This window comes from Urocampus carinirostris, chromosome 13 (genome assembly GCF_059441175.1).
Source record: "Urocampus carinirostris isolate Australia breed hairy pipefish chromosome 13, RoL_Ucar_1.0, whole genome shotgun sequence".
NCBI classification, from domain to species: Eukaryota; Metazoa; Chordata; class Actinopteri; order Syngnathiformes; family Syngnathidae; genus Urocampus; species Urocampus carinirostris.
In genome coordinates this window covers 27,576,249-27,590,662 of record NC_142361.1, presented here as the reverse complement: position 1 = coordinate 27,590,662, position 14,414 = coordinate 27,576,249, and the positions used below count along the sequence as shown (strand labels likewise).

Below are 14,414 nucleotides of genomic sequence, written 5' to 3'. Positions count from 1 at the left end.
ATCACTTTACAATACTTAGAAGAACAAATAAAACCACAATGGTTGCGTTGAGTGTTTTCCAGTCTCATGTTGCAGGAGGTTCTAAAATAAAGTAACTATCATAAATATAATAGTTCTGCCCAGATGGCACATCGCTGGAGCAGAGGCAGGATTTCCAGACTGAGCTGCTGGAGTTTATGATGGATGTTATCTTCAGGCTCAACAATGATAAAGAAAATAACTCTCACCTTATGGGTAAGATGACCATACATATTACAGTATCTTTATTTGTAAAGAAACATGTCAATTTCTTTATTATTTTACATCCCATATGACAGAGGTCCCAGTAGCCTCCTAAGAACATGGAGTAGCCCGCAAACTCATTCTGAAAATAGGTCATCAGTGATGTGTCATTGCAATTTTTTCGGAACTTTCTTTTCTTACTTGCATGATAAATCATTGAAATGATCAGTGCCTCTAAATTCATGACCAATCCTTTACAAATAATTTCAAAATTGCGGTACGGTATTCCTTTTTTTAAATGTAAATCACACAGTGCAGGCAGACGTTTTAGTGGTTGACTGAGTCTATATTAGGCCTACTTCTAATAATTATAACTTGTTTATAACATAAAAATACCATAATAACAACATAGTAATATATGTTTTTATTTTGAAATGTATGTCATATTGATAACCCCTCATGCTAATTAGGAACAAAAAGTCGCGCTAAGTTTCAAAAAGGTTGGTGACCTCGGCCATATGGTATCTTAATACTGTATTTCATTTAGGCCCAAAAGAGGAGAGACCTTCAGGCCAGATGTGCACATTGATGGCTAATGTGGTGCTCTTCAGTAGACTTCTGGTACAGGCACTTTACAACGGAACATTTCTGGGGCCCCCTGAGAATTTAGTCAACTTCCTCGCGGATCAGATTATGTTGGTGAGATACACCTAAATGCACATTTGTTAATGTTTTTATTTAAATATGGCTATTGCAGGTCCAGGATGTTTCAATATTATGTTGTTAAAATTCCACATGGGAGTAGGAAAACATTCTTTAAATTTTGTTGGGGAAAAAACATCAAAACTATTTAATCATACCTCAATATTTGGAATAGAGTAGAATAGAATAGAGATCGCTTACAACATTTTCACATTGTGTGTTTTTGCCCCTCTTTATGATATTTTCCCCAGGATACGACATTAACAACAAATTATTTTGCGTGCCCAGAAATGTATAAATTTCAAACTTTGTGGTGTCTGCGTATGTAGCGTTACATTCCATTGATGCCTGTCTGCTATTGTTTTTTTTTTTATATAATTATAATAATAATAATAATAATAATTTCCTTGTATTGTCAGTCTGTGTAACAATGTACACAGAACGAAATGTCGATTGCACCTGACCCGTTGTAGCGAGCCGATGCAGCCGCAGCCAACAGAGGGCGCCGCCGACCACTTTTTAAGTCTTAGGAATGACTCGGCCGGGGCGCGAACCACCGACCTCCCAGTCTCACGGTGTTATGAAAATGCTGATATGCTATAGGCTGGATTCCCTCCCTCAATGCCTCTCTCCCTTATTACAGTTCAGAATATCATCTACTTCGCAAAGACTTTGTGAGTGTGCGATACGATACATTTTTTTACTGTATTTATTTTCTGCTGGTCCCAAGGCTTGCAGTGATGCTAAAGGGAGAAGCAAAAACATGATAATAATGGAAACGAAGCTTGCTATTATCAATAGATACAAGAAGTTACACGAATCACTTCCCTCGCTAAGATGCGTATTTGTAACAAACCGACGAGCGGTGTAATGATTGAAAAAAGGTGGAAAGGAGGAAATCTAAGGGTATGGCATGTATTCATAATGTTATTTGAATATACAGATATACATGTATTACACATAAGTGGCACTTACTATACATCGGGGTTCAAAAAATATTACCTGATTAAAACCGCTTTGTGATTCACACCTCAAGTATGGATTAATGTCATATCCCATATGTCTACATAATTTTTTATTACAAAAATAAAATTTGAAAAATAATTACCTTTGATTTATAAAGAAACAAATTTGCTGAAATGTTTGTAGGACAAAAAAGAATCTTCTTTTGATATTTTATGTATGATTTTTTCCTATCTTTAGACATTGGAAAGAGGAAGAACTCGCAAGGAGAAAACAGTATCCACTCTCTACTCTTGCTCAAATAAGGCCCTGCTCTACTTTCTTTCCCGACCACGCCAATCCCGAGCCCAGTTAAACAGCATCATCAAGACATTCAAAATAATCAACGATCGCTGGGATGTTCTCTTGGCGACTTATAATTCAAACGTGACCTTTGTTACATGTCTTCTTCATTGTCTGCTATTGATTGGATCGAGCAGGTAACTGCTAACTCAGCTGCAAGTACTGTATTTTCCGGACTATAAGGCCGACCCAAAAAACAAATTGGCCAGATATTTGATGGCGCGTAATAATATGGTGTGTCGTATATGCATAAAAATGGAAATGCATTATCGTATTTGTGGAATTATTGATCAGTCGATAAAGATGAATTTAATCGGTGACCACAATTGCATAAAAATGGCGGTAACAAAGGTCGAACTGGGTAGCAAGGGTACTAACCACTAGACTACCAGGGACATGGACTGTCATTCACAATTGCATAACATTAAATGCAATGAAAATCGAACCCAGATTGCAGCGCATGGAGTGCTGCATCCTATCCATTAGACCACTAAGATGACACATGAAAAGGCATCAGATCTTATGTCATTATCACACTATTATTAGTCACAGCACCAGGTATGTTAGAGTTTTTGTTGTTTTTTTCTCAACTCAAACAAAGCATAGTAAATGACGTTATGAATGTGTGCGACCATTCTTTATTTATATATTTCAGGACGACCAAATTACTTCCCACAATACCGGTCTTTTTATTCAGTTCAGAATGACCGAATTATTTCCCACAATGCCCTTATGGTCATTCAGTTCACGAGTCAGCTATACCACAGGCTCTTTTTATGTCTGACAATATTCTCGCGGCCCGGCACAATAATAACATCAACATTTTGGTACTGCGGCTAAAAATGGATGATAATGATGATGAGATAAGACCTTTCCATCTGTATCCTTAGTGGACTAGTGAATAAGATCTGGCTCACTGCATGCCGCGATCTGGGTTCGACTTACGCAATTGGGTATAGGGATATATTCTGATCAATCTATGCGAGAACATGGCACTTTTTTATTTATTGTATAAACCTAGCTTTTACTGTAATTTTAGTTACATTCTCCATTTATTGTCAGGTGCATATTGTTTATGAAACAAATATCTCCCCAAAAGATGGGGGTGGGCTTTATCATCCAGGGTGCCTTACAGTGCAGTAAATACGGTACTTAGATTGGCACATTTATTATGAAAAGTGACATTCTTTTACTTTAGTTACCCAGAAGGTTTTATGTGCAAAGCCCCAAAATTGCACAACAAGAAAGTTCCTACCAAAACACAGCATGAATTGGATACAGAATCAGGTCCAGAATTTCCCACAGGTAAAAAATTCCCCACTTCATTTTTTCGTGCAACTCTTGATCGCTGCATAAAAATGATCATTTGCGTTTCAGATGACAAAGAGTTGGTTTCATTAGCAAAGGCTTGCTGGTCCAAGGTGATGACGGAGCGACGGCAAATTCTGGAAGAAGCGTACAAGATCGAAATCTCAGCCGGCAATGTATCTCCGGGGGAGCCCGTGAAGATGACCGATGTCAGCCCACTGTGGGAGGAGACGGCACACAAAGCTTGGCTGCTGCACTCAGGTCAGGGCTTATAATGCATCAGTCAATACGAAACAATGTGATAAAATAAGATTAACAAATTATACGGGAGGTTTTCCTCAAGTTTTTCCCATCAATGTACTCCAAGTGAGTGGAAGCTCCTAACATCACTGATTTATTTAACTTAGTATACTGGAGAAATAAATTCAGATTCAGATTCAGATTCAGATCTACTTTATTGTCATTCTAGTACACGTGTATACAGAACGAAATGTCGATGGATCTGACTCCCACAGTTTGCAGTTTACAATACATAAGAAACTAAAATCAGTTGATAAAATAATTGATAAATAGAAAAGTCATATTTGAATATACTGTAATTGTGTTAGTTGAATATGATTGTGTTATTTTCATTCTTATTTTATTTTTTACTTTATTCATTTTTTTCTAGTGAACAAAAAAATGTTTTGTGTTTTTGCGTAGCAGATATTTTTTTCTAACGTTTATTTTATTTGATTTTTTTTTCACATTGTGGTAAAAATTATATTTAAAAGCAGCAGAATGATCTACCTTTATACAATCTTTTTGTAATATTCCAAAATGTGTTTGTATCTTACAAAACCCAATCAGTTAAGATATATTAAAATAAGACAAATATTCATTTACATAAAGTAAACAATATAATATAGGAAAAAATATCATATAATTTGTTCATTTGTATTTAGATAAATGCATGTTCATATGATAATTCGTGTTTTTGCAATTATTATTCAATGCAATACTGTTTTTATGTATAAGGTGTCTAATAATACAAATAGACGCAAACAGAATAAACTTCTCACTTCCCCTCTTCTCACTCAGAGAATTACAATCAAGTGGTGGCCAGCAGCCCTCTCAAGAAACTGGATATGATCAGCAGTGCAGTTCGCTCAGCAATGGGGAAGAAGGCCAAGGAAACGGTGACAGCAGAGGTACGAACTCCCCACTTCACTAATGAGACGCTCAAAAAGCAACCGACACTCATTCCAAAGTCATGCTCATCCCTATTTGCGCCGTGGACCGTCCAACCCCGTGGGAGTGTTTTTAATATTTCTTAAAACGGTTTGGGAAGAACACAGCCGAGTGGGCATCATAATTGATATCGGCTCGGCCCGTTCGCAAGGAAATTTGCCACTGAAGGTTAAAGACACGTTTATTGTTGTTTTCCCCCCTGAAACACGTGGTCCACATCATTAGTTCCCCCACAACGCTTAAGACGTTGAGCCATCTGGAGCAGGGAGCGGGGACGTATTACTCAAGCACACAGGCATGAAATTACCGCGTCTGCATTGGAAACTGTGTGTGTGTGTGTGTGTGTGTGTGTGTGTGTGTGTGTGTGTGTGTGTGTGTGTGTGTTTGTCAAAATTGGGTTGGCAATTACAGCGGTAGCAATCTGATGAAAACATTATTCATTTGATGTTCTTCTTTATCATATCAGTATCTGACAGGCTATCGGATCGGGTGATGAATTGTTTTTCCACCTGAGAAGAAACGGGAGACATATTTCCTAGCGTTTTTTGTTGAATCGCCTGACTTGGAACCAGCCCGAGATTTTCCTCAAAACCAGTACATATATATATATATATATAATAATAATAATAATAATAATTTCCTTGTATTGTCATTCTGTGTAACAATGTACACAGAACGAAATGTCGATTGCACCTGACCCGTTGTCGCGAGCCGATGCAGCCGCAGCCAACAGAGGGCGCCGCCGACCACTTTTTAAGTCTTAGGAATGACTCGGCCGGGGCGCGAACCACCGACCTCCCAGTCTCAAAGCGGGCGCCTTACCATCTAGGCTACTGAGCTGGTATATATTCAGAAAGAAATGTGTGAGATGATTATTCATTCTTCGATCATTGACTTCTGGCGTTTATTTGGCAAGCGAGAGATTTGTTGGGGTTTCCACTAGAGTGCAGGCCTACAGTGTGCTTTACCGACAGACATTAACATCGCAAGGCATTCCACCAAATTTATCTTGTATTTCTTATTATTGACTTTTTATTAACCTATTAATGGAATATTAATTCTTTATATTATTTTCATTTCTTCTTATTCTTTTATTTATTATTTTCGAACTTATGATTTACTTATTTATTGGCGTTTCAATAACTTAAACTATTTAAAAATCTTATTCGTAATTTATTTGACTATTACTTTATTTATTATTTATAGTTACTCTTTGTCATTTTATTTTTTTTCGTCTACAAAACATTTTCCTATAGACCTTTTTGTTTTGTATCTGTTATTATTGATGTATTATTTAATTATAATTAACTAATTAACTACTTATTTTATTTATTAATTTTTGGTAAAAAATATTTTTTAATTATTTTTTTTATTACCCCTAAATTTTTAAAATGTTCTTGTCTACAGAAATATTTTTCCAAGATGTATTTCTTGTCTTCAAAAACATACTTTTTAAAAAGCAGACCCTGCAAATATGTACTTTTTGTTATTGTTTTTTTTTGTACGCCTATTATCGTAAAAAAAATATTGACTATTGTTATTTTTCTTTTGCTAATATTATTTTTATTACACCGTCCATCATTCTCAAAGTTTCCTGTCTTCAATATATATATATATATATATATATATATATATTTTTTTTTTTTTTAAAAGTCCTAAACATTTTTTCTTATTTACTCATGTATTGACTGTTTTAGTATTTTTATTATTTACTTGTTGTTTTTCTTTTTTTCAATTTATTATTGTTTCATTACTTATTGTTTTTTTAAAAATCATTAGTAATTTTGTATTTTTATTGACTATAATGAAAAGGTTTTTCTTAAATGTTTGCATTACAGTTCATTTAAACAAGATCACACAATAGAGATGAATGACCTTTTACAAACAAGCAGGGAATCAGAAACTATTGGGTCAGATATGAGATGATTAATGTGAGCCAATGTAGACTGTGGTAAATGATTGGTAAAAGCGTCCGAAAGCTTGTTTTACATAAAGAGGAAGAGCAAACTATAGTAAGAGCTTCATGCCGTGTCAGAAATCCGGCCCTGCAGTCACAAAAACTTCTGTAGGTATCAAATGGGCATATAGCGCGACAATTATTTCATCAGCGAATGCAGTTTTCCATAATCATATCTGTGTCTTTGCATTATGCAGATAAGTAACGGCACTAATGATCACGCTAAGTTCATTACACATTCCCCACCAGCTCGGAATAAAGTTGACATTATGTCGCCTTATCATCAAAGGTGGCATATTGTTGCAAAGTCATTAAAATGGAAATGAGTGTGATGTTCATTGCAGCGGGACGGGATGAGTTATGTATTTAATGCAGCATTTAAAAGCCGATTAATCTCCTATCTGCTAAATAGGCTAATTAATGCTATATATTACTTCTGTTTGTCCAATTGAAGGAATGAAATTGCCAGATGACTTGCTGTTTATCCGTCACGCTGCGTCTCTAGTTTGCAAACTTCATTGTTGCTCTCCTGTAAAGCTTGGCGAGAGATTGAAACAATTTTAATCATTTTGGAAGATTGACAATCTGAAAAATTGTAAAAATCAAGAGTAAGAATTGGATTTTAATTTGAAATACTTCAACCTGATGATGGTTATTCAACAATACATTTGTTGCTCAAGACACACCACAGGAAATGGTGCCCCTACGACCCTAGTTGTTAAGGGATCCAATCACCCACCCGCCCAGTTACTATTTGAGCAAGTAATATGCACAAGCAATAAACAGCTATTTTTTTCACCAGGTGCATTGAACAGATTCATCTCTTGGATTTTTCTCATTTTAAGGATTTTTTTTGTACATTTGTATTTTGGGTTTATATTTTGCTACTCTTTATGAAACTAAGACTTCTTTCCTGCGTATTGTGCTGTTCATTTATACCCCAAAACAAGAGACAAGATCGGGCCTAAAACAATCCAGCCCGACCTGACCGGGCCCGCAGCCCGAGCCCGAAAAATTTACTTGATTTGAGGTACCGAAACCCCCCCAAAATTGAATTTTTATATTTGATCTGTGAGTGGAGGGGTGGGGGGGTAGAAAGGGTGATTTTGGTCCGACTCCACCCCTTGCTTCTCTGTGTCAGACACTGCCGCTGAGCCTGCATGCCATGCTGCGTGAATCCTCCACAAAGAAAAAGAAACACATAACAATTGACGTGTGGATTTTTTTTTCTATGTCAACGAGAGAGAAGCCAGGCCCGAACATAAACTAATGATTGACATTTCAGGCCCGGGTTCGGGCCGGGGAACAAGATCATACCCCTACCAAAAACACAGAATCAGCATCTGCATTTTTCTGTTGGCTCCTCGACTAAAACTCTATCGTCATCAATATATTTTGAAATATTTAATCTATTGCTTGTTTTTTAATCATACTTAACCCCCTTTTTCCCCCGCATACTGCGCCGTTCGTTTATGAGGTTCTACCCCGAAACGCAGAATTAGCATCTGTAAATAAGAGCGCGTCTAAAGAATGAGTGCGTGTTCATTCCTGCGGTTAAATGGTCGTCGTGGGTCAGCAGTGAGGACGGACACATGTTGTTTGAGTCGTCTCTTCGCTGTGATGATGAGCTTAATGAAGCAGTTAACAGCACCGATACGATCCCGGCGTGTCCGCTCAATGCCGGCATCCTGCAGTGTCAACACGGCTTGCCTTGTTATTTTTTGCCTTTCTCTCTTAATCGCCGCGCACACAATTCGGCTTGCCCCCTACTGTGCTGCGGGTTTGCGATATTAATGTTTATGTTAATTAGATCACATCCGACAAAGGATTACATTCTCAGACAAGGGGTTATTGTAATTCTGTAGCCACTAGCTTATTTTGCCCCCGTGAATGCAATTTAGGGCCGATGTAATTGTATGAAGGCATTGTAATTGCATGAGGAAAACACGATATCAATATACAACTCAGTGTGTAGCCTATTCTTTTTTTGTTCGAGGAACGATTGCTTTTTCACTGTTTTCGCAGGAGTTTATATCGAACATGGAGTTGCACCGACAAAGAGGAAACAGTCTGTTTGTGAATATGAAAACAAACCACTTACAGGTATGATTTATTTTTCTTTTAAAGGGACACTGTGTAATATTTGAGCCGTAGATATTACTATATTGTATCACACAACCAAAAACAAGGGTTTCCTAAGCAAGAGTAAGAATACAAAACACAGCCACCGCACAAATATTCTACTGATTTTTTTTATCATAGTCTCTACTAGGGTTTTCGTTTTTTCGCTATATCCTTAACAGTAAGATGGACAATAAACAGGTCAGCTCCCTCTAGGTGAGTTTAGTAGACACTCAAAATAAGTAGACATCTGTAGGGTTTTTAACTTAGTTTTAGAATATAATTGAGGGTTTGTAGGTATGAATTGCAGTTATCCAGATTACTTAAAACCAGAGGTCCACCCAAAAAGTAAAATCAGTCTCAAAAAGTTTGTTTTGAAGGGAAAAAACCTTAAAAATGATATTATTTTAACGTATTTATCAATTTGCAGTTCATTAATTTTGGCAAATAACTATTACCTTTTTTAGAAACAAGCACATGCATTGGTTGGTCTACAACACTTTTAGATTTATTCACACGAATAGTCAATAACCCAACATTTTAATCATGAATAAGCACATAAAAACAATTCAACAATCTTTTAATTTCAAGGTTACACTTTGAGACTTTGAATCTTTAGCAATAGTCTGTCAAAGCAAGTCATTTTCCTTGAACTGTAACTTTACTCAGGTGTACACTTGTAGATACCTGGTGTGCAATTTTGAAGCTGTCCATCACGGGCGTGGTTCCGTCCATCAGCAGGCTTAGCGAGACAGCGTCGGTTAAATAGGTTAGGTTAAGTTCATCACAGGTGTGGGGAAACGGGCACAAGCCAGTTTATCAGGTGGTGTATGAAACCCAATGAAGGGGTGTCTTGGTATGAATGGTGAGTCCATCGAAGTTCCTTCTTTTTTACAGAGTCTGTAGCTGGTAAGGAAGGAGGATGTGTTTATAGCAAAGGGCATCATCACCCAACATATCAATAGACTTACAACTTGCAAGGAGTAAAGGAGAGAACCCAACTTTTAGACAAGAAATCCCAACCTCTTCTTAAAGTCCTCCCCTGAGCCCTTTCTTTTTATTAAATCTGCTAGGTTACAAAAGCAGATCCGCCCTAAAGAATGTGGAAATCAAAGTACAGCAACATGAATCGCCGATATTGACAATGATGTAAACAGTGCACAATAGTCAACACAACAAATAACAGTGAGGTATAATAGTCAAAATGCCGGACTGGCATCTTATGCAATCTCCTTTGCAGGTGTCCAATATTAAGAACAGAAAACATTTATCAGTCAACCTCATTTTTTTAAAATAAATACAAATTTCAGCAATTAAAAAATGCACGTTTATACGATAGTTTGTGTATTTTTATTTATTATTCAAATCAATATGTTTTTTTAATAAATACCATTAGGAGGCATTGAAACTTACATATTGTCCCTTTGACATAATATATTTGAAAAGAACTAAGCAATTTATTTGTGTTTGTTTGTCCTCTGTTCCAAGTTACGATCCAGTGAGTACGATTCGTTGAGCTGTCAATGGATGCTTATGGAGGCAGAGCTTTTGAGGGAGCGAGCCGTTTTCGGGCCGAGCCCGGGCGTGATGCTCAGTCGAAAATGGTTCCAACACTCTGCAGAAGGACCCAACCGCACCCGACTGCGCATCCGCAGAAAGGAACTGAGGCAATCCAGGCGGGTATGCTAATAACCGGGGAAGGCAATTTCAGCTATGTCACACTGGGATACTTTAGATGTATAGCTTTTTTCACCCACAATCATAAAACAGGTTTGTTCTTATTTTTCTATTTTTGTGTTAGCCAGAGGTGCTCAACTTTTTCAGCATGCGATCAACTTAGACAATGACCAAAATGATCAACCCAACACAGAAAATGCACAGATACATCTTATTATTGTTAAATGTGTAGAGATTAATTTATACATTCTTTAACTACACCTTTTCAGCATGTGAGCTCTTTACATAATGACCAAGTCAAAAAGATGTACAAACCACACAAAAACCCCCAGAATATTTTATTATTTAAAAATGTATAGAGGAATCAGATCAGGATCAGAAAATGTATTTTTATTGTCAAAGAACAACAAAACTTCGTTTGGAGCATACAGTCATCATTATTCATTCGCAGTTAAAAGAAAATGCAAAGATTCATAAATATACAGAATTAATATAAATTAAAAACCCAATACGCATAGATAACCCAGTAAACACATTAAAAGTAAGCGTGCCGACATGTTACAGTAAAAACTTAATATCAGCATGCAGTATTAAAACAGTCAATACTTTGTATACGCTTTATTTACCCCCAAACACAAACGAAAAAGATTTAAGGGCAGACTAGCGTCAAACAAATAATTTTTTAAAAATCCTAAATTGTGTCCTGTTATTGAATGCTGACAATATTTCTCAATGCATGCTTTAATAAACAAATAATGTTTATTATAAAATCTAAATATGTGATATACAATTCAAATTGTAATGAGTGTCGACACCATGACTCAAGAATGGCTGCAGGCTTGCAAAATGGGAGTCCAGAAAGCAGGGGATTGCAACAATCTATCTAAAATTATGTGCTCATCTTAATATTCTGCAAAAATATGGCTTTGTACATTCATAATCTAAGTTACTAATTATATCAATACCTCAAAGGAAAGTTTGATGACAATTATTTTTCAGACCAATACACAGATCTCTTTAATGAGCTACTAACCGCTACCACGTGTTGACACAATGAGTACTACGGATACATACAGATACATTTTCAAAGCAATTTGAGTATCGAAAATGTATTTAAAAAATGTACGCTTCATTTTTCTCTATCATTTTTCAAATACATAGTTTGTACAAAAACACAATAGAAAAAAGCTCCAAAAATCTTGCGAGGCGGCTGCCAACGAGACATCCTGTCAGTTCCTGATCCTGCGGCCAATTAATACTATTATTGATAGCCATTGGGAGTGTGATATTGCAATATTTGATCAAATATCGGCCCAAATACCCATGCCTCGTATCATTGACGTACATGTGCATTCTGTGGGATAACTACTTAGAGGGAAAAAAGGGTAATATTGACTCATATTATTATGTAATTTTAAATTTACTGTTATTTTTTTTTATTGTGCAGACATGTGTGGTATTATTGTTCTCTGTGCTTTTTAAATAATGTATTTCTGGGAAAAAACTGTTTAAGTAGCAAGGTTTTTAGCACCACCTAGTCTGTGTACACCACTGCCTGATATCACATTGCAATCCCTAATAGTTGGTGTTATTATCATTAACTATTTAAACGTTGGTTACTTGGACTGGTGTCAGTGTAAAATAACAAAATACATCTTTCTAAAAGGTGCTTGGAGCTCTGTCAATTGATTTTAGGAAGGCCGTCTCTTCAGAATGCAGCAACAGGGCAGAAGCTGACACAGGTAAAACTAATAAAACAGAGACATTATTCCGTCACTTTTTTTACTCATGCTTGCTGTTCCCTTTTCTACTAGAGCCAAAGATTCTATCTGAAATCGACTCTAAAGCTAAAGCGGAAGATGCGGATGAAGGACTTGCCTGCCATCATCTTACTTTCTTTCCCGTTTTGAAGGAAACACCACCTCCTTTTGCTGACCGTGTGGATCCCTTAACCTCAGAGCCGTGCTCCCACAATCTAACTTGCGCTGAAGTCCGCCCGATCATCCAGGAGCTGCATCAAGGAGAGGAGGTACCTGTTTATTTACACAATGCATTTATTTACAAAATAATTTGCATGAAATGTTAGGAATTGTTGACAAGAAGAACATGGTTATAGAGGCTTAGTAAGGCAGACCTTACACCCATATCGTTAATGTATGAGAGAATCTGTCCTGAACATTTTGTAAACGGTAAGTGATCAGGAAGACAAATCCATTTCAGAATAAATAATAGGGAAACTGGGTCATATTTCTTGTTGACTGTCTTTTGGTTAAGCATGTAACTTATTATAACTTGTCAGGCCAGACATTTGTTTTTTCCTGCCTGTAACATTAACAGCCAATGCTGGAGTAACTAATCAGGAAGAACAGGAGACTTCCTGAAGACCTAGCTCATGTCAAGGTGAAGTTTGGGCTGGCTGGATGAGAAAAATAATTTCAACATGTATCTGTCAATAGCACTAATTTAACCTTACTTGTGCATTCATTTTCTAGTCAGCTTTTTGGCCAAATTCAGCGCAATCCAACATCATAGCAGATGAAGTGAGATTTACCACCATTTTAACAATAAAAAAAGAAACACCCCAAAAAATAAAATTAAGGCAAAATGAGAGAAAAAAGAAGAAACAATAATAAAGTAAGTAAAAGGCTAGAAGAACCAAAAGAATACAATTAAAATGAGAAAAGGTAAGAAAAAAGCAGGAAAAAGTAAGAAAGAGGAGAATGCTCGAAAAAAGTAGAAAGAAACTTGGGAAAAAGAAACAAAAGTAGAAAAAATGAAAAGAAAAAAAGCAGGTCCCCTCACAATATAACCTCCTCACAGATCATGTCATTGGACTGGCATATAAGTTCCTGTTGACCCTTCCATGTACTCAGGTTGCCTGTGAGCGGAGCTTTTCGGCTTTAAAATATGTGAAAACTTGGCTAAGAAGCTCACTGTCTTAGGAACTTTTGGAGGCCTTCATGCTGATGTACACTGAAAAGTAAATGCTCATGTCTATAGACAATAACATTGTCATCAACAAAGTTGCAGAGACCAGTGCTGTGTTTAGGAGGATTTTAATGTTTTGAGTCACATACTTCAAATTTGAGTAATGAAGCTACTTTATAAGAGTTATGAGTTTAGTTTAAAACCATACAATTTGTTAGGAAGGCAAATGCAATTTTGATATCAAATTAATGATATTGTACATGGGTAAATATGTTTTCATCTGTATAAAAATCTTTATATAATTTTCCTTTTAATCAAAATGGTAAAGTGTTTTCTGTTAACTTATCAACATATACCTGAATTTCTTCCCAATAAAAACAATTAAAAAAAAGAAAAACAGCAGAACAACGAACATACATGACAATGGGACAATAAAAGCAGATTGATTGGATGGTTCAGCGGGGCCTGTTATTTTAGAAGGGTAATGGCAGAGGGGATCAGGCTTTTCCCTAGGCTGGTCCTCATAAATCTTATTGATCTGATAGTAGCTTTAAAAAATTTCATTAGTGTGAATTACTCCTTTTTAGATTATTTGAAAAATATATATTTTTTTCATCAAATTGGTTGTTGAATGTTAAGAATTAAAGAAATCCATAGATTAGGTCTCATTCTTAAGCACTTGATTTGATATTTAGTTTTGTAGAATTTCTGTGATATTTCCGTCGTATTTATTTTGTATTTCCACCGTAGTATTTTTTTTTAGTATTTTTGTAATACTACCATAGTTGTATTTTTTTGAGTATTTCTGTAGTCGTATTTCTGCAGTTTTTATTTTCATTTTAAGAATAAAGTAAAATGATATATTGTAAAGTGCTTTGGGAGGTCTTAATTGACTTGAAAAGCGCTATATAAATGCAGACCCTTTCATTTCATTTCATTTGTCCCTCTTTTAAGTTTGGTCTTT

General features: G+C 36.1%; 1 protein-coding gene across 2 annotated transcripts in view; it reads left to right on the top strand.

Annotated features, from left to right (window-relative positions):
• Positions 1 to 14,414, top strand: part of wdfy4 (WDFY family member 4) — a 68,256-nt gene that overhangs the window by 26,153 nt on the left and 27,689 nt on the right. For both annotated transcript variants that reach the window (XM_088350807.1, XM_088350808.1), the window contains exons 37-46: positions 114 to 234; positions 770 to 921; positions 2,128 to 2,366; positions 3,428 to 3,534; positions 3,607 to 3,798; positions 4,618 to 4,727; positions 8,750 to 8,827; positions 10,334 to 10,525; positions 12,189 to 12,264; positions 12,337 to 12,551. In XM_088350807.1, the coding sequence (XP_088206933.1) occupies positions 114 to 234; positions 770 to 921; positions 2,128 to 2,366; positions 3,428 to 3,534; positions 3,607 to 3,798; positions 4,618 to 4,727; positions 8,750 to 8,827; positions 10,334 to 10,525; positions 12,189 to 12,264; positions 12,337 to 12,551 (1,482 nt within the window). The remainder of the gene's footprint in view (positions 1 to 113; positions 235 to 769; positions 922 to 2,127; positions 2,367 to 3,427; positions 3,535 to 3,606; positions 3,799 to 4,617; positions 4,728 to 8,749; positions 8,828 to 10,333; positions 10,526 to 12,188; positions 12,265 to 12,336; positions 12,552 to 14,414) is intronic.